General features: G+C 39.5%; 1 protein-coding gene across 5 annotated transcripts in view; it reads left to right on the forward strand.

Annotated features, from left to right (window-relative positions):
* kcnab1a (potassium voltage-gated channel subfamily A regulatory beta subunit 1a) overlaps positions 1–22,584 on the forward strand; it is a 156,208-nt gene extending 133,624 nt beyond the window's left edge. For 4 of the 5 annotated variants that reach the window (XM_047392606.1, XM_047392607.1, XM_047392608.1 and 1 more), the window contains 11 exons: positions 6,170–6,249; positions 9,005–9,049; positions 11,589–11,633; positions 12,529–12,572; positions 12,680–12,766; positions 16,155–16,240; positions 17,986–18,106; positions 19,465–19,559; positions 20,124–20,244; positions 20,520–20,608; positions 20,712–22,584. In XM_047392606.1, coding sequence (XP_047248562.1) covers positions 6,170–6,249; positions 9,005–9,049; positions 11,589–11,633; positions 12,529–12,572; positions 12,680–12,766; positions 16,155–16,240; positions 17,986–18,106; positions 19,465–19,559; positions 20,124–20,244; positions 20,520–20,608; positions 20,712–20,801 — 903 coding nt within the window. In that variant the 3' untranslated portion in view covers positions 20,802–22,584. The remainder of the gene's footprint in view (positions 1–6,169; positions 6,250–9,004; positions 9,050–11,588; positions 11,634–12,528; positions 12,573–12,679; positions 12,767–16,154; positions 16,241–17,985; positions 18,107–19,464; positions 19,560–20,123; positions 20,245–20,519; positions 20,609–20,711) is intronic. The other variant, XM_047392610.1, reaches the window with a different exon arrangement.
* The last annotated feature ends 2,029 nt before the right edge of the window (positions 22,585–24,613 follow it).

Consider the following 24,613-nt stretch of genomic DNA (forward strand, 5'->3'; position numbering starts at 1 on the left):
AGCATCCTCCAACTCCTGGACAGTCTGTGGTGCAACATGACGTTGGTGGATGGATCGAGACATGATGTCCTAGATGTGCTCCATCAGATTCAGGTCTGGGGAACGGGCGGGCCAGTCCATAGATTCAATGTCTTCATCTTGCAGGAACTGCTGACACACTCCAGTCACATGAGGTCTAGCATTGCTCAACTTTTGTTCAGCTTCTTATCACTGGTAACGGCGTGGCTTTCCTCTCACTCATTCCCGCAGCTTCACAGTGCTTTAAACAGTGAGTTCAATAACGAAGCAAAAATGCTGGGCTTTGTCCCGCCCATCGGACGCTCAGCGTCTCTGGGGGTCTATGGGGCAGTGGGCTGGCCTCGGCTTCTGCATGATGATTGGATGATCTGTCTGAGGCTGAATCCCTTTTTGATTGACAGCAAAATGAGCGAATCAGCGATCTTGAAATTGAGCTTCCCCTCCTTGAAAGACCAGCATACGCCACTGCTGCACACACACACTCACACCTAACGACTAGAGAGATCAATTAACCTAACAGTCATGCTTTTGGACTGTGGGAGGAAGCCGGAAAGAACCCACGCATGTACGGGGAGAACATACAAACTCTATGCAGAAAGACCCCAGGCTGAAATCAAACCCAGGACCTTCTTGCTGCAAGGGCTAACATAATACAAAGCAAAAATGTAATGCCAACCCAATCCCACACACAGCACTTGGCATTACTAAACACTTATGAACACACTCATTTTTCTTTTATTACCATCTGGTAAGCTCATTTCACATATGTAGCACAAATATAGAAAAAATATTTTTAGTAAAAACTATTGGAATTACAGATGTCAGCAAGTTCAGGGAATTGATATCTTGGATGTCAAAATATCAGCAAATAATTAAATGAAGAACATGAGGAAGAAGGGGAGTAGATGATGTCAAGACATGAGGGTGAAGATGCCAAAAATGTTGGGAGGATGATGTGACACAAATGAAATATGTAAATTGAGTAAAAGTATTGAAAAAGTTAGGAAGAAAATCATAAATTGTATAACTTGGTACTTGCAGTTATTCACCTTATACCTAAAAATGCGTACTATCTCACTTTCAGCGGCCACAAGCAGAAAACAGGTAGCAATAAATGACAGCGTGCCTATCCGAGATAAGGTAAGGCAGGGATGAGAGGTGAGATCCCATTCCAACTCTGCTTAGTTTAGCTCAGCTTAGCTTCGCAGGCTGACCGGCTTGTGAACTAAGCTGTGCCGCTCCCAAAACCTCAGAACATATTTCAAAGGTTGCCCTTTGTTAATGAACTGACTGGTCACATAAAGATTTTAGTTATACTTCTATGCTTAAAACATGTCGAACGTTTCTGCGACAAATTCAGAAAAGTATGAAAATGCTAAGTGTCCACGCTCGCCTCCTCTGTTTACGACTATTGGTGGTGCAATGCATTGTGGGATATGATGCTTGGCCTAAGTCCGCAGAAGGATGGATCCTCAATAAAATAGATGAAATAATAATATATGGGCTCTTTTAGAGTACTTCGTTTGATGCGTACTTATGGTTGGAACAGTGTCACTGCCGATGGAGTTTCAAAAGCATGCGAAAACGCACCTACAGACAACTATGCATGTTTTGAACCACATTACCCATAAGTCCTTGAGGCTAGTCCGACTTTCATGCCATATATTCAGACTTTCATTCAATACATTCATGTTTCATTCCATACATTCAGATTTTTGAATATATATATATATAAATAATTTCCTGAACGGCATGCTATATATATATATATTAATATATTATTCCTGGTTTCCAGACAGAAATTTGACATGAGTGTGTGGGTAAGCAAGCTTACATTGCTTACTCATTCAAAAAGGTCAAAACCAGATCTATAAATTGCATAGTAAGTTATAGAAAGCCTTGGTGTTATGATTCTGATGCAGTTTGGAGTTTGGAGCTGAGGAAGCAGCACAGTCATAAAGTCCTCTGTCGAGGCTGTGTGGGTAGGATGTGGGAGGCTGTGGCGGCCTTGAATCTAGGATTGTGAGAGAGCTTGGCTTGCACTGTTTTCCTTCCACTTGTCAACCTTTTCTTTTCCATAAACGGTTACAGACCACGAAAAAAAGAAGGCTGACATGTTGCCATCCTCATGTTTCTGTAACTTTAATGACTCACTGTCATTAATGTTACAGGAAAGGCAGAAATTTTTAGGATAGGCATTTATTTGACAGCTCAACTTTCTAAATCAGTTTGTATAAAATGGTAACAGAAATAAATTAGAATTGGTCAAACTTTCTGACTTTGCAGACGTAAATATGTTTTTTTTTCAACAGTTTGTTGCCTTTGGAGACTGATTCTTGTCCTCGTCGCAGCCTTTTTTTCATAATGTGCCTTTACCACTCTCACTTCCACATTTATCAAGTTGACACAAGTATAATCCCTTTTTGCATCTTGCTTACTTCCTACTTGCTTGTTTCATTCAACTTCCATCGTCTTCCATCGTCACTAAGGTGATGATCACCCTTTGGTGCCCATAACAGTGTGCTTCTCATCTGCACTCAGTAGAATGCAGAAGGAAAAACAAACACAGTTCATTTTCTCCATCCACTCACTTTTTTATATGCTTTTCCACTTAACTAGACCCTTTTTTTATACAATGCTTTAGTTATCTTCCCATTCTGTTCTGTTCTAGCAGCAGTCCAGGGCTCCGAGACTCTCACTAAGACATTTTAACATGTCTCAGTGTATTTAAAGAAGTGGAATACCATTAATATTCATTTAGTTTCTGCATTTGCTTGGACATTGAAAGTAATCATTATCCTAAATCTGAAAAAATGATAAATTATGTATCATTATGCTGGTGAAAGATTTGTATTACGTCAGCAGGTTATAACCTTGACTGTCTACCTTTGGTCCTCATTTGCAGTTGCACCTTAAATGTTTCAAACCCCTACTACAAATGTGGTTTGTGAAAACAAATCAAACAAGAACGAAAAGAATGAAAATAGCTTAAATAAAACGAGTTTCTCCTAAATTCAACAGAAAATTATACAACCTCTTCATGAGAAGCATGTTAGTAGAGAACTAATTTCCATTATGAAAAGCTGCAAAAATGATTGATAGCCAGACAACCACTTCTGGCAGGGTTTCTGAGGAACCTTAGCCCGCTCCTCATGGGAAAAGTTTTCAAGGTCTTTAATGATAATTGGTTTTGTGTGCTACAAATCCCCTTTTTCTAATTCCACAGGAGATTTCAAATAAAGTTTAGGTCGAAAACTATAATGGCCACTGTAGTATCTTCCAGGACATCTTCAAGGACTAAGCCAGGGGTCCCCAACTAAAATAGCAGGATGTCCACTACCTTCATCATCCAAACACTTTAGGGTCCGAACATTTTAAATCAACTCACAAAAATATTTTCCTTCATATTTTTTTTAACATTCAATTAACACTGGAGTTTTTGTTTTTAACTATTGATCAATTATTCATGAAATCCTCTGCTGAACAGAAAAGTGCAATCCACTTTAAGTACCAATATTAAATGCACTCTGAATGGCACAGTCGAGCTGGGTCAGTGCATCTTGGTAGAACAGTTCTGCTCTGCTTGCTGTTCTTGTGGCAGGCAATGCAATTTACTTGACCTTTTCCTTAAGTTGTTGTTCTCTTTTCCATCTAAAAATGTTTCTGCCACAGCTCCAATGCACTTTTTGATAATTTCCCAGTCAGCGAAAGGCTTTTGTGTTTTCCTAAAATCCACTGTTGTGCTATAAGAGACTGTGTTATCAGTAGTGCAGCTCGCTTATGCTGTCCCCTCAGTTCATTTATTCTTCTTGTCCTACCGCCAGACCCAGGCGGATAGCTTTGATTGCAGAACAGCTGCTGGGATTTAATGGTGTACCCTTATCCTCAGTTATCAGCTATCAATTACAGCTAAATTCAGTATTATTCATACCCATGAAAAATTATGCTTTTTTCTTTTACAACTTAATGTTTGGTGAAACTGGATCTTCCACCAATATGATCATCTGAAATCCACAAACTGTTGTTAGTGACAAGGTCTTAATCCTAGTTTAGAAAGGTTTATTATAAGCTATGACAAAATAAACGTCTATGGTCATATTATCCTTGAGCCACTGAGAAGTTGATTCAGATTTTTAGAGGACGTTTTTTAAGTAACAAATGCACAACACCAATTTACAACAAAGTGAAGGCTTAAAACACTTTAACACGTAAACATAAATACTTACATTTGTGGGAAAAGTTTCCCTGGCCGTCAATAGTAATGAGAAAAACAAAGTACATATTTGCTGCTTCCAAATGATTTAAGAAGGAAAGTAGCAGCTGATGCTGGGGTACTGATGATCAAAAAATTATTTCACTTCATCACTGATTCTCAAGAACTTATTATTTCTGTTTAAACGCAGAAAGTTTAGTAGTCTACAGCGCAGAGGTGTGTTAGCACAATGCCAAGAAAGAAAAACATCAGCAATAACCACCAATCTGTGAGGGATTAAAAGATCTTCTTGTTAGAAAACATTATTGCAAATTTACCCTAAATTCAGGCCATGCATTGCTCAGAGAAATCATTTAAAGAAACAATACTCTATTGAGTATTTAATGTATGTGCATTAATGAATATGTTTCTAACAGTACAATTTGGGGCGATGGTGGCTCACGTGGTAGGGGTTCAGTTGTTGGTTCAAACCCCGCTCGGCCTGTCTCAGTCAATGGGCAAAGACACTTTACTTGCCTTGTCTGCTGATGGTGGTTAGAAGGCATGGTGGCACTGATTGTATTGTATGTACCCACTTCAGTCAGTCTGCCCAGGGTAATGGAGCCTACCACTGTCAGTGTATAAATGGGTGGATGACTGTAGTGTAAAGCCGTTTGGAGTCCTTGAACTTGATGAAGTGCTATACAAGTGCAGACCATTTACCATTTGAAAAGATTGAAATGATGGTTTGGAAGGTTTACCAGGAGAAATTATATCCTCTGTTTAAAGAATATGGCAGCCTTAACAGGAAATCAATGATGTATCTGGATGAAACACCACATTTTTGGAACAATGTTTGAACCAAAGATGAATCCCTTGACCATAATGTATGTAAAACCAAGCACAGCATATCAGTAGAAACACATCATACCATTGTCAAGCATGATGGTGGAAGTCTGATGATTGCGGTCATAAAACCTTGTCACTTTACAGTCATGGAGTCGATAATAAACTCCAGCAAAACTTGGTCATCAACAGAACAGCGGTTCCAAACACAGCAGAATGAATGAAAAAGAAAAGAATCATGGTATGGCAATGGTCGAGACCTCAGCCTGTCTTAAAATCATGTAGTGAGACCATCTGAAAGCTGTGAATAAATGATATAACTAGATCATTTGAAGTGATCTTTTAAATAAAGTGGACCAAAATGTATTCATGGCAATGTGAGAGACTGAAAAAGTCATACAGAAAACAACTACATCAAGTTATTGCGGCTATAAGTGCTTCTAAAACCTGTTAAATCATTGGGAGTACTTAATTTTCTTCCTATTACCCTATTGATATCGATGACAACTTTCTATTTCCTGTAACTGATTAAGTTTCCCCTTGTAATTGATAATTTATTAGTGAATCACTTAAATTTATGCTGCAGTAACTTCACAAGTTGTGCAACAAGCAGTTATGAAAACTCTTCTGACAAAACAGAAAAGCAACAGCAAGTCCTAATAAGAGCAGGTTTTACACCCATATTATATATCTGTTTGATGAATCATTATTTCCTGAAAAAGACCATGCATTGTTCCGTTGCTGCTGAGAAGGTGAAGCTCTCTTAATGAATTCTGTATTTGTGGGGTTGCTTATATAAAAATAAGTTACATAAATGAGTTACTTTAAATAATATTCATGCTCTGAGGAAGGCTTCCAGCTGAAATTCATCACTAATGATGTTTAGATAAAATGCGCGGTTGCATGCTTTTATTGGTTGTCCTATTTTTCAACCTTTTATCAATGTTTTAGTTCACTCTCTGGACCTTTTATATTAAGTAATATCCAAATAATTAAACAGAAGATAAATATCATAATGTTACACATGATTAATGAACTGTCCACACAGACCTTTTCATGTTCTCTTTTTCTTCCTCTGTGTGTATTCATGCATGTGATCTGACACCTTGGCAGGTTGCAGAGCAGCTAATGACCATCGCCTATGAGAGTGGAGTCAACTTGTTTGACACAGCTGAGGTCTACGCAGGTGGCAGGTGGGTGTTGTATAAATCTCAGAGTTTAAATGAAGCTGAGCTATTACCTTTTATATTTTTACCTACTGATGTGTGACTGTGGACAGGTTTTTTATTTCAATTTGAAATCGGCCCATAGGTTTTAAAACACACTGACCACAACATGTGCTATGCATGTATAAGAGTTTCTGTATTTGTGGTTCAAAACAAAAACTTATGCATGTATTTAAACAAGCAATTAAAAAAAAAAAGTCCATAGGATGATTTGATCGTGCTTACAATATGCTTCAGCAGGTGGCTTTCTGTTCCTTGTGAAATGTTTTTTTCTTATCATTTCAACTTTTATGATTTATGTAAGGCTATTATTTAGTTTGGATGCATTCAGACTAATAAAATGTTAGTTTTGGTCAAAAAAGGGAAAGGATCTTGGCCTTATTCATTTACAATAAAATATATTTGCATTGAAAGGTACACAGTTCAGATAGACCAGGACAAAGACGAACTATGTCTCTTATAGTGCCTTCTTAAATTGTTTACATAGTGTCACATTCCAGCTACAAACCTCTATGTATTTCATTTGGGATTTTACATCAAAGACCAGCACCAAGTACTGCACAACTATACAGGAAATATATACATGGATGGATGAATAGCATAAAGAAAGGCATTGTTGAAAGAAAGCCATGAGTCCTGTTTACAGTATGTATGAAGCCCATCATGTAGAGAACCCAGCAAACATGTGGAAGAAGGTGCTCAGGTCAGATGAGGCCGCAAGGAGCAGTATATACAGCGACTTTTTTATATAAAGAAAAAAACAAAGGCAGGTTGTGATAGTGCAAATATGCATATTTTGTTTTACAGCAGAGTAGCTGACTACTCAGGCTATAAGGTGTTCATGAGTTCATCAGAGAAACAGCCTGAAGGAAGAAACTGTCTCTGTGGTGACTGGTTTTTGCAAGTAGCACTCTGTAGCGCCAACCTGAAGGTAAAAGTCTAAACAGATTGTGACCAGGATGTGTGGGGTCTGCAGAGATGTTAATTGTTCTTTTCCTGACCCTAGACCCTACATGTCCTAGATAGAGGGAAGGTCCACCCTGATGATCCTTTCTGCAGATCTAATTGTTCATTGCAGTCTGGACCTGTCCTGTTTTGTGGATGAGCCAATCCACACAGTGATCGATGAGCACAAAATAGACTGAATGGAGGCAGTGTAGAAGAAAACCAGAAGCTCCTGTGGAAGGTTGTATATCTTGAGTTGGAAGTAAGGTCTCTGCTGGGCCTTCTTTAAAACAGTGTCTATGTGTGAGGAACACCTCGGGTCCTGAGAAAGGGTTGATCCTAGGAAACAAAAGCGATCCACAGTAAAGACAATGTTGTCGAGGATGGTGAGGGGAGGAAGTGTTGGGGGAGTTCTCCGGAAGTCATCTCCACTGTTTTAAGGGGAATAAGCTCCTGGTGGTTCTGGCCACCTCCAGTCTGTATGCGTACTCGTCGCTGTCCTGGTTCAGACCAATGACAGTGGTGTCATCTACAAACTTCAGGAGTTTCACAGACAGGTCTACTGAGGGGCAGTCATTTATGTACAATCAATCAATCCATCCATCAATCAATTAATTAATCAATTGTTTATTTATAATGTACTTTACACAGCCAATTAATACGACCAAATGGCTTTAAAAATCAGTAAAAAAAAACATACATAGATAAACAAAACAGCTTGGAATCATAAGAACAGGCAAAGAAGATTAAAAATCAGGAATAGAACATAACGAGTTTTAAGATTTGATTTAAAAAAGACTTAGATTAGTGGTGGAGCGTACTGTTGATCCAGAGCTACAGAGAGAATAAAATTGGGGAGAAAAAACAGTGGTGGCAGCATCATGTTGTGGGGATGGGTTCCTTCAGCAGGATCAAGGAAGCCTGTCAGTTAATTGGAAGACTGGTAAAAATAAATATAGGACAATCCTGGAAGAAATCCTGTTAGAGGCTGCAAACGACTTGAGATTGAGGTGGAAGTTCACCTTCCAGCAGGAGAACAACTCCAAACATACAGCCAGAGAGACAATGGAATTGTTTAGATCTAACCATATTTATGTGTTTCAATGACCCATTTAGAGCCCGGAACTAAATCCAATTCAAATCTGTTGTAATACTTGTAAATTGACGTTCCTGAGCTATCCATCCAGTCTGGTAGAGCTTAGGTTATTACAAAGAAAAGAATAATGGCCAAAGACTTGCATTAAAGGGCAGTTCTACAAAGCCCTGACTCTGGGGATTCGAATATGATAGCATGCCCCTTCAGAGATTTGAAAAAAGTGGCATCATTGATCTTTTTCCTTTATATTTACAATTGTGAACTAGACTGTGTGGGTCTATCACATACAATCCCAATTAAATACACTGATGTTTGAAATTGTAGCATGACAAAATGTGAAAAGGTTGTAGGGGTATGAATCCTTTTGCAAGGCACTGATCATAAAAGCCATAAAAGTATTAAGGGCATTCTTTATGAATCGGTTTATTTTACTTCAGAATATTCACCAGGGTAGAAATCCCTTCATAAATTCTCTCTCTCCTTAACATATTTACATGCATCGGGGCATTCTTTTAACTTTGAGAAACTTTGCACATCATTAACTTCTCTTTTATGACCATAATAGTTCATACACTACCCTGTTCAGTTAAACAGCAGTGAAAAGCATTGTTGATGTGCTAGAAATGATTCTGACTTCGAAATGCAGTTTGATAGCCCCACCTCGTTTGTGTTGCCTTGCAGGGCCGAAATCATTCTAGGAAACATCATCAAGAAGAAATGCTGGAGGTAATGAAGCCATTAATGTGTCAGACTGAGTTAACGTTTCAGTATGTAAAGAGATACACATCTAGAAAGACAAAATGCATGTGGTTTTATCTTTGGAGCATGAACATACAGTTTTGCATCAGCTTAGAAGTGAAAAATAGCAAACCTGATACTTGCCGTGCTTTTGCTTTGTCATTTAAAGCCGAATCTTAAAGCTACCGTATATTCTGATGTTCACACAAGCACAGACACATTATGTCACATAACTACAGCATAAAATATTCACTGTATGAGTGTTCGCCTGCAGGAATTGGCATTTTCTAATAATTTCAGATATTCATTTAGGGAGTTATTTTTATTATTGATCACCTCTGTAAGAGACTAGAAAGGGCAAGTTACACAATTTTATAGGCATGTGACATATTTGGGATTAGCACCTGATTTAAAATAATACAATTTTTATTCAAAGAGGTATTGTGCATATAGATCCTTTCAAATTGTGTAGATAAAGCATGTGGTGTAATTATGGATGTATGAACAGAATTATATTTCTCACATTGCTTCAACGTTAGCATTTTTTCCATTATTGGTCATTGTATTCTGAAAACATGTGTGTCTCTGTGTAACACACGGTTACATTTACTGCAGCTTCTGCATTCAATGTGGGAACATTTAACTGCCGCCACTTTGTTCTGATTTGGCTCTATCATTAGGTCGCTCACAGTGGTGTCATGTACTGGGCTGACAGCATTACACCAGTGGGTGTTTTGATGCTGCTACAGTTAAGACTCACTGAACCTGACATTTCAGACTCAGCGTTCTCATGAAAGTGCAGAGAGGAGATTTAGTGGTGCAGGGGGGACTGGGCAACTGATTAAGGCCATTATCCACTGGTGTGATGTTTATGTCAATAATGCAACACAGAAGTGCAGCCATATATTGATTTGTCCCATGTGACTGAGGTTTCTGTCCTTCAACATATGTATCAATACACAAATTACTGCGAGATAAAAATGATTCATTATTATGTTGAAAATAATGTACAACCTCCTCGATAACCAACGGGAAATCCTTTCCAGGCATTACAGCAGTCAAACGTTTCTAATGATTGCTGAAAAGCTTATTGAATGTCTCCACTGATGTTTATGAATATTTGTCTTTTGCTATGAGCTCCAAGTCCTTAGGGTTGGAAGGCTTCTCTACCATCACCCTAATCCTTAGCTCCCTCCACAGAGTCTACATGAAATTCAAGTCAGGACTCCAAAACTTTAATATTACTTCCAGTCGGAAGAAACATATTGCTAAAATTAAAAGATTACTTTAAATCGAAATCGACAAGATGTATTCATAATTTGTGGCTTAAATGTTTCATTCAAACTGAATATTCATGTTTGTCGTCCAATAGTTTGTTCTCGTACTCGTACTCGTCGTCTTCCGCTTATCCGGGACCGGGTCGCGGGGGCAGCAGACTCAGCAGAGACGCCCAGACGTCCCTCTCTCCAGACACCTCCTCCAGTTCCTCCGGGGGGAGCCCAAGGCGTTCCCAGGCCAGTCGAGAGACATAGTCCCTCCAGCGTGTCCTGGGCCGTCCCCTGGGACTCCTCCCGGTGGGACGTGCCTGGAACACCTCCAGAGGAAGGCATCCAGGAGGCATCCGGAATAGATGTCCAAGCCACCTCAACTGGCTCCTCTCGATGTGGAGGAGCAGCGGCTCTACTCCGAGCCCCTCCCGGATGGCCTAGCTCCTCACCCTATCTCTAAGGGAGTGCCCGGTCACCCTACGGAGGAAGCTCATTTCAGCCGCTTGTATCCGGGATCTCATTTTTTCGGTCATGACCCAAAGTTTATGACCATAGGTGAGGGTAGGAACGTAGACCGACCGGTAAATCGAGAGCTTCGATTTTCGGCTCAGCTCTCTCTTCACCACAACGGACCGGCACAGCGCCCCCATTACTGTGGCAGCCGCACCGATCCGTCTGTCGATCTCCTGCTCCATTCTTCCCTCACTCGTGAACAAGACCCAGAGATACTTAAACTCCTCCACTTGAGGCAGGAACTCCCCTCCAACCTGAAGAGGACAAGCCACCATCCAATAGTTTGTTGCCCACACATAATCCTTTTGAAAATAGAGTCAAAAGTTTTAAATAGCGTTTGCCCGATGAAGGATGCAAATTTTTCATATCTTTCCGGAAATACTAAAAATTAAAGTCTTAATTTGAATCCCGATTAAGTGTTCTACTCAAGAGGCTTTAAGAAACGGAGTTCATGTGAAAGAAAATACGAGAAACATCCCTAAAGCTTATTTCAACTTAAGAAAAGAAACATTTCGCATTCTCATTCTAGATATGCACATTTTTGCCATAAACAGTATATAACCCCCACAGTGATGGATGGTTAGCATGATGTATTTGTAGTGTTGGACAAAGAAGCTTCCCAATCACTTAACGCCATGTGAAGAAACTGCAGCATAGAGAACACACTGAAGCCCTTTAATGCTGTATGTGTCACTCAGGTCACGTTGTTTCTCTGCTTTTCTGTTTCCTTCCAAACATGATTTTAGGCGGTCAAGCTTGGTGATCACAACTAAGCTTTACTGGGGAGGAAAGTAAGTAAGAAAACACATTTTCCATCAGTTGAATGTGTGTGAATGAATCTCATTATACATTAGTCAGGCTCCCTGAACAGATAAAAACTGTAAAGCTGTAGTATTTGTACTCAGAGTCATAGTAACTTGAGACTCTGATACCAGCTCCTGCTCAGTTGCTTCATACTAGAAGCTGTACAGTATTAGGTAATCGACTGATCTAATTAATAAATTGATGTTTGAATCAGCCATGTTGTTTTTCACAGGATCTAGGAGGATCAGGATCTAGAAGACAATTATTTAATTATTTAAATGAAGGGAAACCTTTCTGGCAAGTTCACTTGCCAGCTGGCAATCAGAATTATTAAAAAGAGGGTTTAGGTGATCTTGTTTCAATAATGTTTAATGTCTTGAAGAACTTTCAGACACGAGTTAACCCCTTTAGTGCGATCTGTATTTTTTCTGTCAACAACCAGAGAACCAACTTGAAGAGGGATTTTAAGGGAGCATGTTTTATAACAATTACACACTCACCAGCACTCAGAAAGAGGATGTTAGGCTGAGTGGAAGACCCTGTCCAACTGGGTCTGGTGATGAGCAGGAAATTAATCTCAGCATTTTTTACATTCCTGCAGATGGGAGACTCCAACCTCCATCTATTTCTGCCGTGTTGGGATGCACATTAATCCGTTTGCATAAAACATCCTCAAATGTACTTTTCAGTGGCTACAGCCACATGATTGACAGATGAATTTTGAGATTTAGGAAAATCTAAAACTTTTCTACCAAAACATGGATATTCTAAAGCTACATGTATACAGTACAATGAAAGTTTAACTTCTAGTCCTGTTGATTTCAGCTTTTTCAGACATATTTATGTTGAAGCAGAGTTTCTTTGTTGTTTTTGCTTTATCAGAGCTGAGACAGAAAGAGGACTGTCAAGGAAACACATTATCGAAGGTGAAACTCTCATTTCTGTTTCTTGAGTTTATTGTAAGCTCAAAAGCAAAATTTTCTACTTACTCTTATATCTTCCATTCAGTTTCATTTTTTTATTTGTCTCTTAGGTTTAAAAGGCTCTCTACAAAGGATGCAGTTGGAGTATGTAGATGTAGTTTTTGCCAACCGCCCAGACAGCAATACTCCCATGGAGGGTGAGTCATCTTATCATTATTTGTTGTTTCAAACCAGAAACCAATAAGATCATAAAAATCTGTTTCAGAATGAAACACTGTCTAACTTCAGCTCTTCTGCTTTGCAGAGCATGATTGCCCTCTTGTTATATTAAATTATAGTTCTAAAGATTTCTGCTGTTTATGGTGTTTTTGATACAAACTTGTACACAGTTGCATAATTTCGAGCTAGTAGTACACAAAGAAACAAAGCCCTCAGTCATCCTGTTGAAAGACCCAAAGTTAATCTATTTTCATTTTACTAGATTTCACCAGATTTTTATTTAAATTGTCCTGGAATTTCATAATGTCATAGTTTCCTTTCATTTCATAATCTACATGATGCCCAGGGTCATTGGAAGAGAAAGAGGCCCACAGGATTATAGAGCCTCCACCTACTTAAAAGTTGCCATGAGGAGTTTTTACATTTATTCATTCTTTATTTCATGCCACAGCCACCCAGAAAATGTGTTGAGTCTGTGTCACATCAAATGCATACCCCAGGGAAACAGGAAATCATGAATTACTAACTAAAAGTTTGTAGATTCTCTGACCAACTTCAACAAAGCAAAGTGTATTAAAAAAAAGCCTCTGTTTACTGTATAAGAACTGACAGGGGTGCATATGATTGTGGCAACAGTGATTAATAAAAAATATTATTTGAAAGTGCAATTTTTTCCTATATGAATAAATCTCAACTCAACTTAGAGGTTGGATTTTTCCAAAGTTTTTCAGGGTGAGATTGTACTACTCCAGTGAAGATCGTATCATTTCAGTACTTTTTGCAGCTGTGCTGGGGTGGTGGTGTGTTTATGTCCAATATCTACCTGAAAAGATCAAGAGTGCTCTGATGTGGCTTTAAAATTAGGAAAAAGAGTAACGTCAGGAGTCAAGTTTTAGCATCTTTCACAGATATATTTCACCAAGCAGTAGAACTTACTTCATGATCATGTAATAGACCCTTAATTTTATGCAAAGTTTTTTTTCTCCTGTTTAGTAGAGGTTAAATTAAGACAAGCATAAATGTTGTGTCTACATACATCCCCTGCCTGTTGCTGTCCGGCAGAAGTTAAAACCTTCCTTCATAACCTAATTAGTTCTCACTACCAATAAATATACTTCATGTCAGAAAGTTTATTTTTGTATTCGTTCTGTGTAATAGAGCAGATCACATTAGGCTGTGGAAGGAGTTTAGGTTTCTTCCACATCAAAATACTTACACTTGGTTTCCTGACATGCATAAAAAATAACATTAATAATTGCTAAATTAGGTTACAATAGAAGGATCTGAGTGATACTGAATGAACAGCCGTGTGAGCCAGGTCTTCTAAGAGAACCGAGCCATAAGTACCCAATCTTTGTTAAAAGCCGGATCCCCTTACTGTACAGCAGTCCAAACCATTTCCTGATTAATTCAGCTAACAATTGTTTTACCACTAGGATGCACTCATAGGCTGCATGTAGAGCATTTACACTTCATTCCCAGGTGGTCAGGTGATCCTTATACAATTAATTAAAAAAGAAAAAGAAATGACAGCAGTTAAATCTCAGCCAAAGTAGCCATGTACATTTTACATCTTCATACAATGTACATTAAATATATTACCCGAGCGCATCATAAGCTACCCACACGACAGGGCTTGATTTTTAACTAAATGTGCTTATTTCTTCACAGTTTGACCCAAATAAAACAGAGTTTTAGACAAGGCAACATACAGTACATGGCTAGTCTCTACATGCTCATCCAGGAGGAGTGACTGCTACAAGTCTCTGACTCGATGCAATCTGCTGGGTTTCCTTAGACAGAAAAACTTTTTATTCAATTTGAATAAATAACTGAATCTGACTGCACTGTTCAATGATTAGGATTAATTAGAATGTATGTACCTGACTTTTGTGAAGTGCCTTGAGACAACATGTGTTGTGAATTGGTGCTATATAAATAAACTGAATTGACTTGAATTGAATTAAAGAACAACTGTGACAGCAGCTTTAAGAACTGAATATGATTAATGGTCTAAAATTTGAAACACTGCTGGAAATTGATAGTGTTTGGGTCTAAACACCTGATCGTGGACGGCTTATTTTCTTTTTTGTGGTAAATCTGTGTGAACTGTGGTTCTGAACAAAAACAAAGAGTTCTCGCTTTTCTTATCCCAGGCCTTCTTATTGATTTCTTTTGTCCGGCACATTCCCCCCACTATGAACTCCCACTGGTTCCTTCCTCTTTCAAACATCAGAGCTGTTGTCCTGCTTTCCACAGACTTGTTTTGTACTCCCACCTCCTACGTTGTCCAGAAATTGCGGCAGGTAGCATTTAAATGTGAACCCAGCATGCTTACAAAACAAAGAGAAAATGTCAGGAGGGCAGCGTGAGGGTCGGAAACAAACAGCAGGAACAAAGAAATGGACTTGTTGTTTTATTGTAACATGTTATTTCCTTTGACAGAATGCAGTTCAGGAAACCATGTTGTTAATTATCACTTGCTAAATGAAAAGAAAACAGAAAAGCTTTTCTTTAAGTCGTTTTGTATCTGTATGCTTTTGCACTAGTTTATGCTTTTCCTTTTCTCCCCTAAAATTCGGTGGCTATTATTTGTTTTCTCTCAGTATTAATTCGTCCACATCATCTGCTGTCTTGCCAAGAACCAGTTGTGTGAAGTGAAACAACAAGAGTCTTGCCACAGTGACTGATGGTGTTATAATTGGAGCGAGTGTGTTGTGATGATGAACAACTATAATGACAGTCCTAACGTGAGTTTTTGTTGACTCTGACTGCTCCGGGCTTGCCCAGTCAGCAGTGTTGGAGCTTTAATTGCTCTTTTAAAAATGCAGCGGATTGAGTCTGATCTATGTGAGCCTGTTGGTTTATCCCCGGGTTATTATGGCTGAGGATGAGCATTATGCAGGTAGTCGTATTTATTTAAACCTTTTACAAAAATAGAACTGAATTATGAGTTACTTTCTCAGGGGACAGCATTTTTACACAGATTTGACATTTTCTTGGTCATTGTGTTCTGTTTTCAATCGTTTATTCTAGACTGGAAAGCTTGGACAAATAAAACTCCTCCTCTGTCATTGTTTCATTCTGTTTCATGGGTTTCATTCATCTTTGTTTGGCTCGGCCTCACAGTGTCTCTTGGCTATTGCTGATTAAGAATACGTTGCCTGTGCAGACAGGTAACATAAAACATGTGCCCTGAAGATATTCTTCTCTTTTCTATATTTTTGGGGAAGAAAAGTACACAAGATTTCTTCTATTATGACTTCAGTTCGTTTGAAGTGACAATTTAATTAGTGAATTAAATCCACAACTGGCTTACTGTTTATCCAGCTGACTGATATCACTTAAAATGTGCTCTTTGTACAGAAATTGTTCGAGCTATGACCTATGTGATAAACCAAGGCATGGCCATGTATTGGGGGACATCTCGGTGGACAGCCATGGAGATCATGGTAAGTAGATCTTAGCTTCTTCTTAAATCTCATTGGAGTAACTGAAATAACAACCTGGAAAAATATCCAATATATTTCAGTACAGCGTGGAACGTTTTACGAAAGTAAAATCAGTACACATCATGCAGTTTTTCCTCGCTCCCCATTTACTTTAGAATACATATTGACATCATAGTTGTTTTTTATAGAGCGCTAAATGGACCAGCACTGGCATACATCTCTCAGAACTTTTAAATCAATATGTTCTTAGCAGGTCTCTCCTGTTCTCTGAACAGGACCAGCTGGTTGTGCCATATACGAGGCTTAAGGTGAAGGAGCTTTTTCAGCCGAAGCACCAAGACTCTGGAACTCTGTCCCATTGTGTTTAATGAACTCCTGACTCATCTTTTTAGAAGAGGCTAAAAACCTAACTTTTTAAAATTGCTTTTGCTTAACTGTCTGTATTTATTGATGTTTTATGTCTTTAAGGGTGTTCACACCAGGACTGTGGCTCTTGTGTTATCAAGGTATATAGTACAGCTAGGTGAACAGGAGTTTGACAAAGGATCTGTTACTTCATTAAGGAGTTAAGGCCAGCCAAGGATTAGTCACTCGGATGTTCGACACAATTCACAAGTTATAGTGGGTCAAGGTATTACATTGATGGAGCCACCAAAATGATCTCTGATGCTGCTGTGAAGGTATCAATGCAGCTTTGGATCAAAAAGGGGTATCCAAAGGTAATATGGGTCTGGTCACCCTTGATTAAGACGTCTGGGGAAGTGTGTTCGATGCTGAAGGAAACGAAACACCCAGTGACCCTGGATTGCATAACTGATTATGTGCCTGTGTGGCATTATAATTAGGGGGAGGACAATCCTATGTTTCTCTGAAGATTTGAGATTGAGAGCAATGAGTAACAGCGATGAACAGAACACCCATCTTAGATTGTCTCCTTCACGCCCTCTTTATGCACACTGCAATCTGTTCACATCCTTTCTCCCTGTGATCTCGCTGAAAGGGTGCTTATATCTTTGAAAAGCTCGAGCCCTCATGACACCTCTGTTATTTAGAAAGCATCAGTAATATAGGGGGTTAAAAAGGGGCGTCCAAGAGTATGTGACCAGGCAGCTGTTCGCTATATATGTGCTACTGCCCACATGATCAGGCTGGAGGCACATGCCGCATACATCAGGGTAACTGGTAATTGTTAGGTTGAGTGAGGGCAGGAGACAAACTAATAAAAGGTAGTTTTAAAAATCAGTGTTTGGGGCAAGGGGATCATTTATTTAGCTTTCTGTGGTCTAAAGACTGGGAGATCACTGAAACCCGCAAATGTATACATTTTCAGCGTTACAAAAAGAATTACATTAATATTAGGGTTAACTGGGCAGTTGTGACCTCAAATATAGGAAAACAAGGAGGTGTGTTTTTTTATGTTTTCTCTAGTATTTTGTTCTTAAAGGACACAGGAAAGAATAGATAAGAATAAACACTTTTAGGTATATAAGGAGCTTTAAGTAAATTTTTTATCTTACTGTGAGCTGTGCATTACAATTCTGGCCTGGCTTTCACCAGCATAAATATCGCTCCTCATCAGTTCCTGTACATTTGTTCCCTCTTTTTCTAAAGCCTGGTCTCCTTGCTTGTTTCTGTTTGCGCCTTACCTGAATGATGATATAGTATGAAAAATCACTTTATATTTAGATGGCAGATTTACAATGACCATCCATTTTCTTCCTTGTTTCTTTCTGTTAAATCACCAGGAGGCGTATTCTGTGGCACGGCAGTTTAATTTGATCCCTCCGGTGTGTGAACAGGCAGAATATCATCTTTTTCAGAGGGAGAAAGTAGAGGTGCAACTGCCTGAACTTTATCATAAGATAGGCAAGTATTCTTTATGTGCATTGTTAATGTATTTTTGCCATACTGACACATCTCAGCTGGTACTGCTGATAAAAAGACACTTTTTTCTTTCACATTTCTGAAAAATATTGTACATACACCAGCACCTGAACCTCAATTTATTTTGTTCTGCGTGAGATCAGAGGTCATTCCTTGTTTTGCTTCCACTGTTGTTTACTAGGTATATCACGAACACAAACAGCTTTTATGTCCCTATATCAATCCAGGTCATTTAAAATCAGGCTTATGCAGATACCCAGAATTCATATTAAAATAAAACAACAAATTTGTGCCATGCATCTGCTTTAATTTTGTCCCAAACAGAGCTTCTGCAGGAAAGCCTAAAAATGCTGCTCCAATATGAGCTTAACCTGGTTAAGAAAGCTACTGTAATGTTCTGACATGTTACCTCAAACATGCACAGCTTCACCATTTCTTTCTAGACCAACAGTGGTGAGAAAAAGTATTTGCCCCCTTATAGATGTCCTTTGTTTTCTTATTCTGTCCCACTTAAAATGTTTTACATCAAATAAGTTAATACAAAATGTTTCTCTTAAGAGAAACAAGCTATTGATAACGACCTGCTCCTATTGGAAATATAGAAAAAAATATGTAAAAACCACTTTGTTAATTCATACATTAACTATGATTAACCACATTCTTTGAACAGCTAAAGTCAACTTGTCTTGGCACACCAGGGGCTAATTACTGCCAGACCTTAAGAAAATAGTACCTTCTTGAGAACATGAAGTAGGCTAAAAGATCTTAAAAAGAAGCACCCCCGATCTAAAGAAATACAATAACAAATGAGAAACAAGGTCACCAACATCTTTCAGTTGCGAAAGGGTCACAAAAGCCATTTTTAGGGCTCTGGGACTCCAGTGAAGCACAGTAAGGGGCATTATCCACAAACGGAGACAACATGGAAGAGTGGAGAACCTTCCCAGAAGAGATCGGCCTGTCACTTAAGTGCATCAGCACCCTTTCCAGGAAGTCACAAAATAGGGTCAGTTTTAAAAATCCAACAGTAAAAAAGAGACTTTCATCCATGTGAGAGTTCCAAGGCTAAAACCAGAGCTGAACAAAAAGAACACAAAGGCCTGTCTCACATTTGCAAAAAAAAACATCTTGAAGATCCCCAAGACTTTTGGGATCTATTCTTTGGATTGGCAAGTGTAAAAAGTAAACATTTTTGGAAGTTGTTCGCACCCTTAAATCTGGCAAAACTAACACATTATTTCAGAAAACATTTTCACACGTCCTTTCACCCTTTGTCTTCAGATGGCTCTTTTATAAAAACTCCTGCTGTTTAACTCCTGTTTCGATTTCCCTCATCACAGGAGTCGGAGCGATGACTTGGTCACCGCTAGCGTGTGGCATCATTACAGGAAAATATGAAAATGGCATTCCTGAATCATCAAGGGCCTCAATGAAGGTAAGCCTGAGGGTCAAATGCTCTGTTCTGCGAGGTAACGATCCTTAACCTATCCACACCATTTACTGAAGCAGCAGGAAGAGACAATAGACACTTTTTTGTATGGGTGCCTAAAGCAGGCAACTCTATAACTGAAACTGCTGAGGCTGTTGGTATTTTTGCTATTTTGAACTAGAATATAGGATGACCTTCCAGTTAAAACAAATATGAACAAGGCAACTTTGCTGATCTTGGTGTTTCTCTCTAGTAAGTGCCCAGTGTTTGGGCGTGTTCTTCATACCATAGTCTGCTATTTTATCAGTTGTGCCTCAAGTAAAGCAGGGTTGCAGCAAGTATAATTATAGCTCTTATTGATCTGCAAAGATTCACTCTGTAAAAGAAAGTAAAAGTGGAGGAGAAACCTTCTCAACGTTTTCCTCTTTGGGCAATGATCTGCTTTTCCTATTTCTTCCCCATTTGGTTCCTTGTCTTTAGTCTTTTTCATTCTTACTCTAATAATCTGTGTCTCTGGAAATGCCCTGTTCTACTTATCACTCATTCTGTCTGTCTTGTCTCTTCTGCCAGTCGTATCAGTGGCTGAAGGAGAAAATAGTCAGCGAGGATGGAAGAAAGCAGCAAGCCAAGCTGAAAGAGCTCAACCACATTGCAGAGAAGCTGGGCTGCACCCTGCCCCAACTGGCTGTGGGTAAGACTGTGTGACAGATACTGAAGGAGCATCTTAACAGTGACTTTAACCTTTAAAAGACAAGATGAAAAGCATTTTACCTAGCTGGTAATGACTGACTATCCTATGAGACAGCATTATTAAAGTTGCAGATTTACACCTCTTAAAAAACAAAGTTAACTGCACTGAGATAGATGAATCCAGTTGAAGGACAGAGTGAATGTTTAGCTTTCTCAGGACAATAATATTCAGTGTCTAGTCATGATAAAGGGGGTACTTACTGTGATTTCCTCCAGCATGGTGTCTAAGAAATGAGGGAGTGAGCTCAGTCCTTCTAGGAACATCCAACCCTGAGCAGCTTACAGAAAACCTCGGGGCCATACAGGTAGAGACATGCAGAAACACAAACCTACCTTCAGATAGATAGGATGGATGGATGGATGGATGGATGGATGGAGCCTCATCTAAAAGTTATCTGTTTTGTCCAGGTCCTTCCGAAGATGACCTCTCACATTGTGTCAGACATCGACCACATCCTTGGCAACAGACCATACAGTAAGAAGGACTACCGCTCTTAGACTGGGCAGATGGGCCAACAAGAGTTTTGCTGAAAACTACCTAACTACACCTCTACCATGAACTCTCCTTGGTTCAGAGTTCAGATCCACAGCTCCCTCCTTGGATGCGCCTAAACAGCCTCAGACCCCTCCAGCCAGAAATGAACTACCTTGCTACGTCCAAGCATTGCATTCTGTAACCATGTTCAGTCGAGACTTCTGCTTCGATGAGCTCTACCGGGTTCATCTCAGGTGCAGTCTAGCTTAGCCAAGAAAAGCTTAGACTTTCAACGGCCTCAAAAACGCAACTTAGTAGATCAAAACCTTCCACCACTGATCAAAGGCATTTGCTAGTCAGAAATTGAGCACAGATAAACAGTAATATAACTATGCATATATAATAATATATAACTATGAGTAGCTCAGATCCATTGGGGTGCTTACATTATTAAACACTTAATCTGCTGTTAGAAATGATTCAAGTTGTTATATGCAATTCAGTCAAGACTTGACATTGTCCACAACTACAGCTCCTTTTTAGAGATATTAGACTCCACATCAAATCCAGTTGGTTCATGAAAACAAAGAGGCATTGCAGAACTATTGAAAATAAAAGTGCCTTCTTTAAGAGCACCTTGATTACTCATAAGAAAACCTATAAGGCACTGCAGTCAAAAACATTTTTCTTCATATTCCTGGCCCGTATTCACAACCACAAAATTCATATTGGAAACATGTTTTATTTTCTTCCACAGCAGGATGCACCAGTAGACCCACCTCATGTATAAAAATTAGACAGACCTCAGATGAGTGGACAGATAGAGGCCTCAGTTGCATGCTGAACAAGTCACTTATACATTGCTTTTATTAATATGCCAAACAGCAGTGCAAAATAAATTACCATAAGCGCTTCAAACTCTCACCTCCTTTTTCAGAGGTGCCTGCTCATGTCCTGGGATGAAACGTCCAGTGAAACACAGTCTTTACCAACAAGGTGACCCACTCACAAGTGAAAACCAAGCTTTATGAATATAAATAAGACCTCAACACTCTAGATGCTAGAATCATCTTTAAAATGCCTTCTAAATGTAATCAATCCCATATTTACAGAATAGCATTGAGTAGATATTGCTGGCTGCAGATCCCTGAGTATAGCAACCGACAGATGCATGTTTCTCTGCTACAGTGTGCCTCCTTCTTCTTTTTGATAAGTTTTTGATCAGAAATGCTGCAAGCTTGCCTGCTGTGTGACCCTGGGGAAGCAAGAGGACTGTGGTACCAGAAAAAAACAAATAACTGGACTCTAGTGGGAAAGGGCAAACGTGAAGCATGTCGCCCTCGTGTGGAAATGTTAGGAAACTGCAACCATGGTTCACAAAAACGGAGACAAGAAAAAAAAATGTGGATTGCTGTTTGAAGTCACAAACTAGTATTTGTGAACCAAAGCAGCGTCGCTGATTTCTTCAAAGAACATTGACCATATTGATGAAAGTTCATATGCTAATTAAGATATTTGGAGAAAAAAGAGACAGGTTTAAACCTGTTTGGGAATGGACACAATGTGACAGAAAAGGTTTGTGAGGTGTGAAAAGTATTTGTTCTAAACTGCTCATAAAATCTGAAAATCTATGTTGACATTTTGTTAAATGGCTTGTTTGATAAAGTTACATATCCATAAAGGTCTAAGGCTAATCTTGTAACATAAGCAAATTACCAAGCAGCCTGTCTTGCATATGACGGCTTTCCTGTACTGTATGATAAATCTATAAATGAGATGTAAATACAAATATTTTATTGTTCCTTTTGCAGTGTCACTGCACATATTTCAGTGAACCCATCCTCCTCCCTCAGAATGACTCAACAAACTCAAAGTTTCCATTGTTGTCTCCTGAAGGACATCTAAACATAGTACAAAGAACAGACATCTTCATCATTATTTCCTAATTGTGATGTTAACTATGACATAACCTGAATAAGCTTTTATTTAGAGGCATACAAGCCTAATTGTTGCACACTGAACACCAACCATAATTAATACTTTTCTGACTTTCAATAGTTTTATGGCTGTTGCCCGTTATGTGTTCCCTTTTTTCTGTTTCATATGGAAAATAAGCCATCGTTCAGATCAGTAGAGATGTTGGCCACGTTTCAGCTGAGTCACTGTCTTGTTCTTGGTGTGCATGTCTTGACTTGCTGCACAGTCAGCCTCTAAATCTCAGTAGCAATCACTTTTTGTGCTTGCCAAATGGTTCCACACTTTGAGGTGAGATGAAAAGCAGCCATCTGTCCCAGGATGACAAGACCTGGAACTTGTAAATGTTTCAAAACTAAGCTGTTTTAGGAATCAAAGAACTGGGGATATACTAAAAATATATATTGTTTTTTTTTTTCCTTATTGGAGAACAGTAATTGGCATTAATCGCTAGTCTGCTTTACAGTAAAACTGTCGTGTTCTAGGTATGGGCCGGTTACCAGTTTTAAACTATAAAGAGGTTTACATTTTGCTACTGTAGTCTTTTCAATTGGATTCCAGGGAAAGTGGTGGAGTGACAAGAGTTAACAGGAATTGCCCCTCCCCCATTTGTTGACGGTCAGCTGGCTGAAAGACTACTGAGCTTTTCCTTAATTTACAAGAAAGAGAAATTAAGCTGGTTTGAAATATTTTTGGTTGCAATAAAAAATGGCCTTCTTTGTGTGGAAACATAAGGCGAATCTCTAGCCAGCCCATGCCTGTGTTTTAACATCTACCATGCACTGAAAATGTTTTGAGGCATCTGTTGCCTTACATTTTGCTTTCAAGGAGACAGACTTTCTGGTAATCTTAACACTGGTCTCTAATTAGACTTTCTAAACACCTTTCAATGTTTTTTATTTCGACTTTTGTTCCTTTTCCACACATTTTTAGTCCAGTACCTGCAACTTAGCTCTGACCCATCTGTCTCTAAACATAAAAAAAATTCTTTAAGATAAGAACCAGTTTTGTCCACACAAACTGAATCTTTAGGTAATTTGTTTATTTCAGGTTACAGGTGTCCTGTCAGCAAAAAAAGGGGGGGGTGTGGGGGAAAGGGAGAGTGTCAAGGTGGTTTCCGGGCTTTGTTAACCAGGCTGGTGGCAGATGGGAAAAAACTGTTCTTGTGGCGTGAGGTTTTGGTCCGGATGGACCGCAGCCTCCTGCCAGAGGGGAGAGTCTCAAAGAGTCTGTGACCGGGGTGGGAGGGATCAGCCAGAATCTTCCCTGCCCGCTTCAGGGTCCTGGAGGTGTACAGTTCCTGGAGCGACAGTAGACTGCAGCCAATCACCTTCTCAGCAGACCGAATGACACGCTGCAGCCTGCCCTTATCCTTGGCTGTAGCAGCGGCGTACCAGATGGTGATGGAGGAGGTGAGGATGGACTCAATGATGGCTGTGTAGAAGTGCACCATCATAGTCTTTGGCAGGTTGAATTTCTTCAGCTGCCGCAGGAAGAACATCCTCTGCTGGGCTTTCTTGATGAGGGAGCTGATGTTTGGCTCCCACTTGAGATCCTGGGAGATGATGGTTCCCAGGAAGCGGAAAGATTCCACAGTGTCAATTGTGGAGTCACAGAGGGTGATGGGGGGAGGTGGGGCTGGGTTCTGCCTGAAGTCCACAACCATCTCTACTGTCTTTAGAGCGTTGAGCTCAAGGTTGTTCTGGCTGCACCAGTCCAACAGATGGTCCACCTCCCATCTATACGCGGACTCGTCACCATCAGAGATGAGTCCGATCAGGGTGGTGTCGTCCGCAAACTTCAGAAGCTTGACAGACTGGTGACTGGAGGTGCAGCTGTTGGTGTACAGGGAGAAGAGCAG

The sequence above is a fragment of the Girardinichthys multiradiatus genome, chromosome 18 (genome assembly GCF_021462225.1).
Source record: "Girardinichthys multiradiatus isolate DD_20200921_A chromosome 18, DD_fGirMul_XY1, whole genome shotgun sequence".
NCBI classification, from domain to species: domain Eukaryota; kingdom Metazoa; phylum Chordata; class Actinopteri; order Cyprinodontiformes; family Goodeidae; genus Girardinichthys; species Girardinichthys multiradiatus.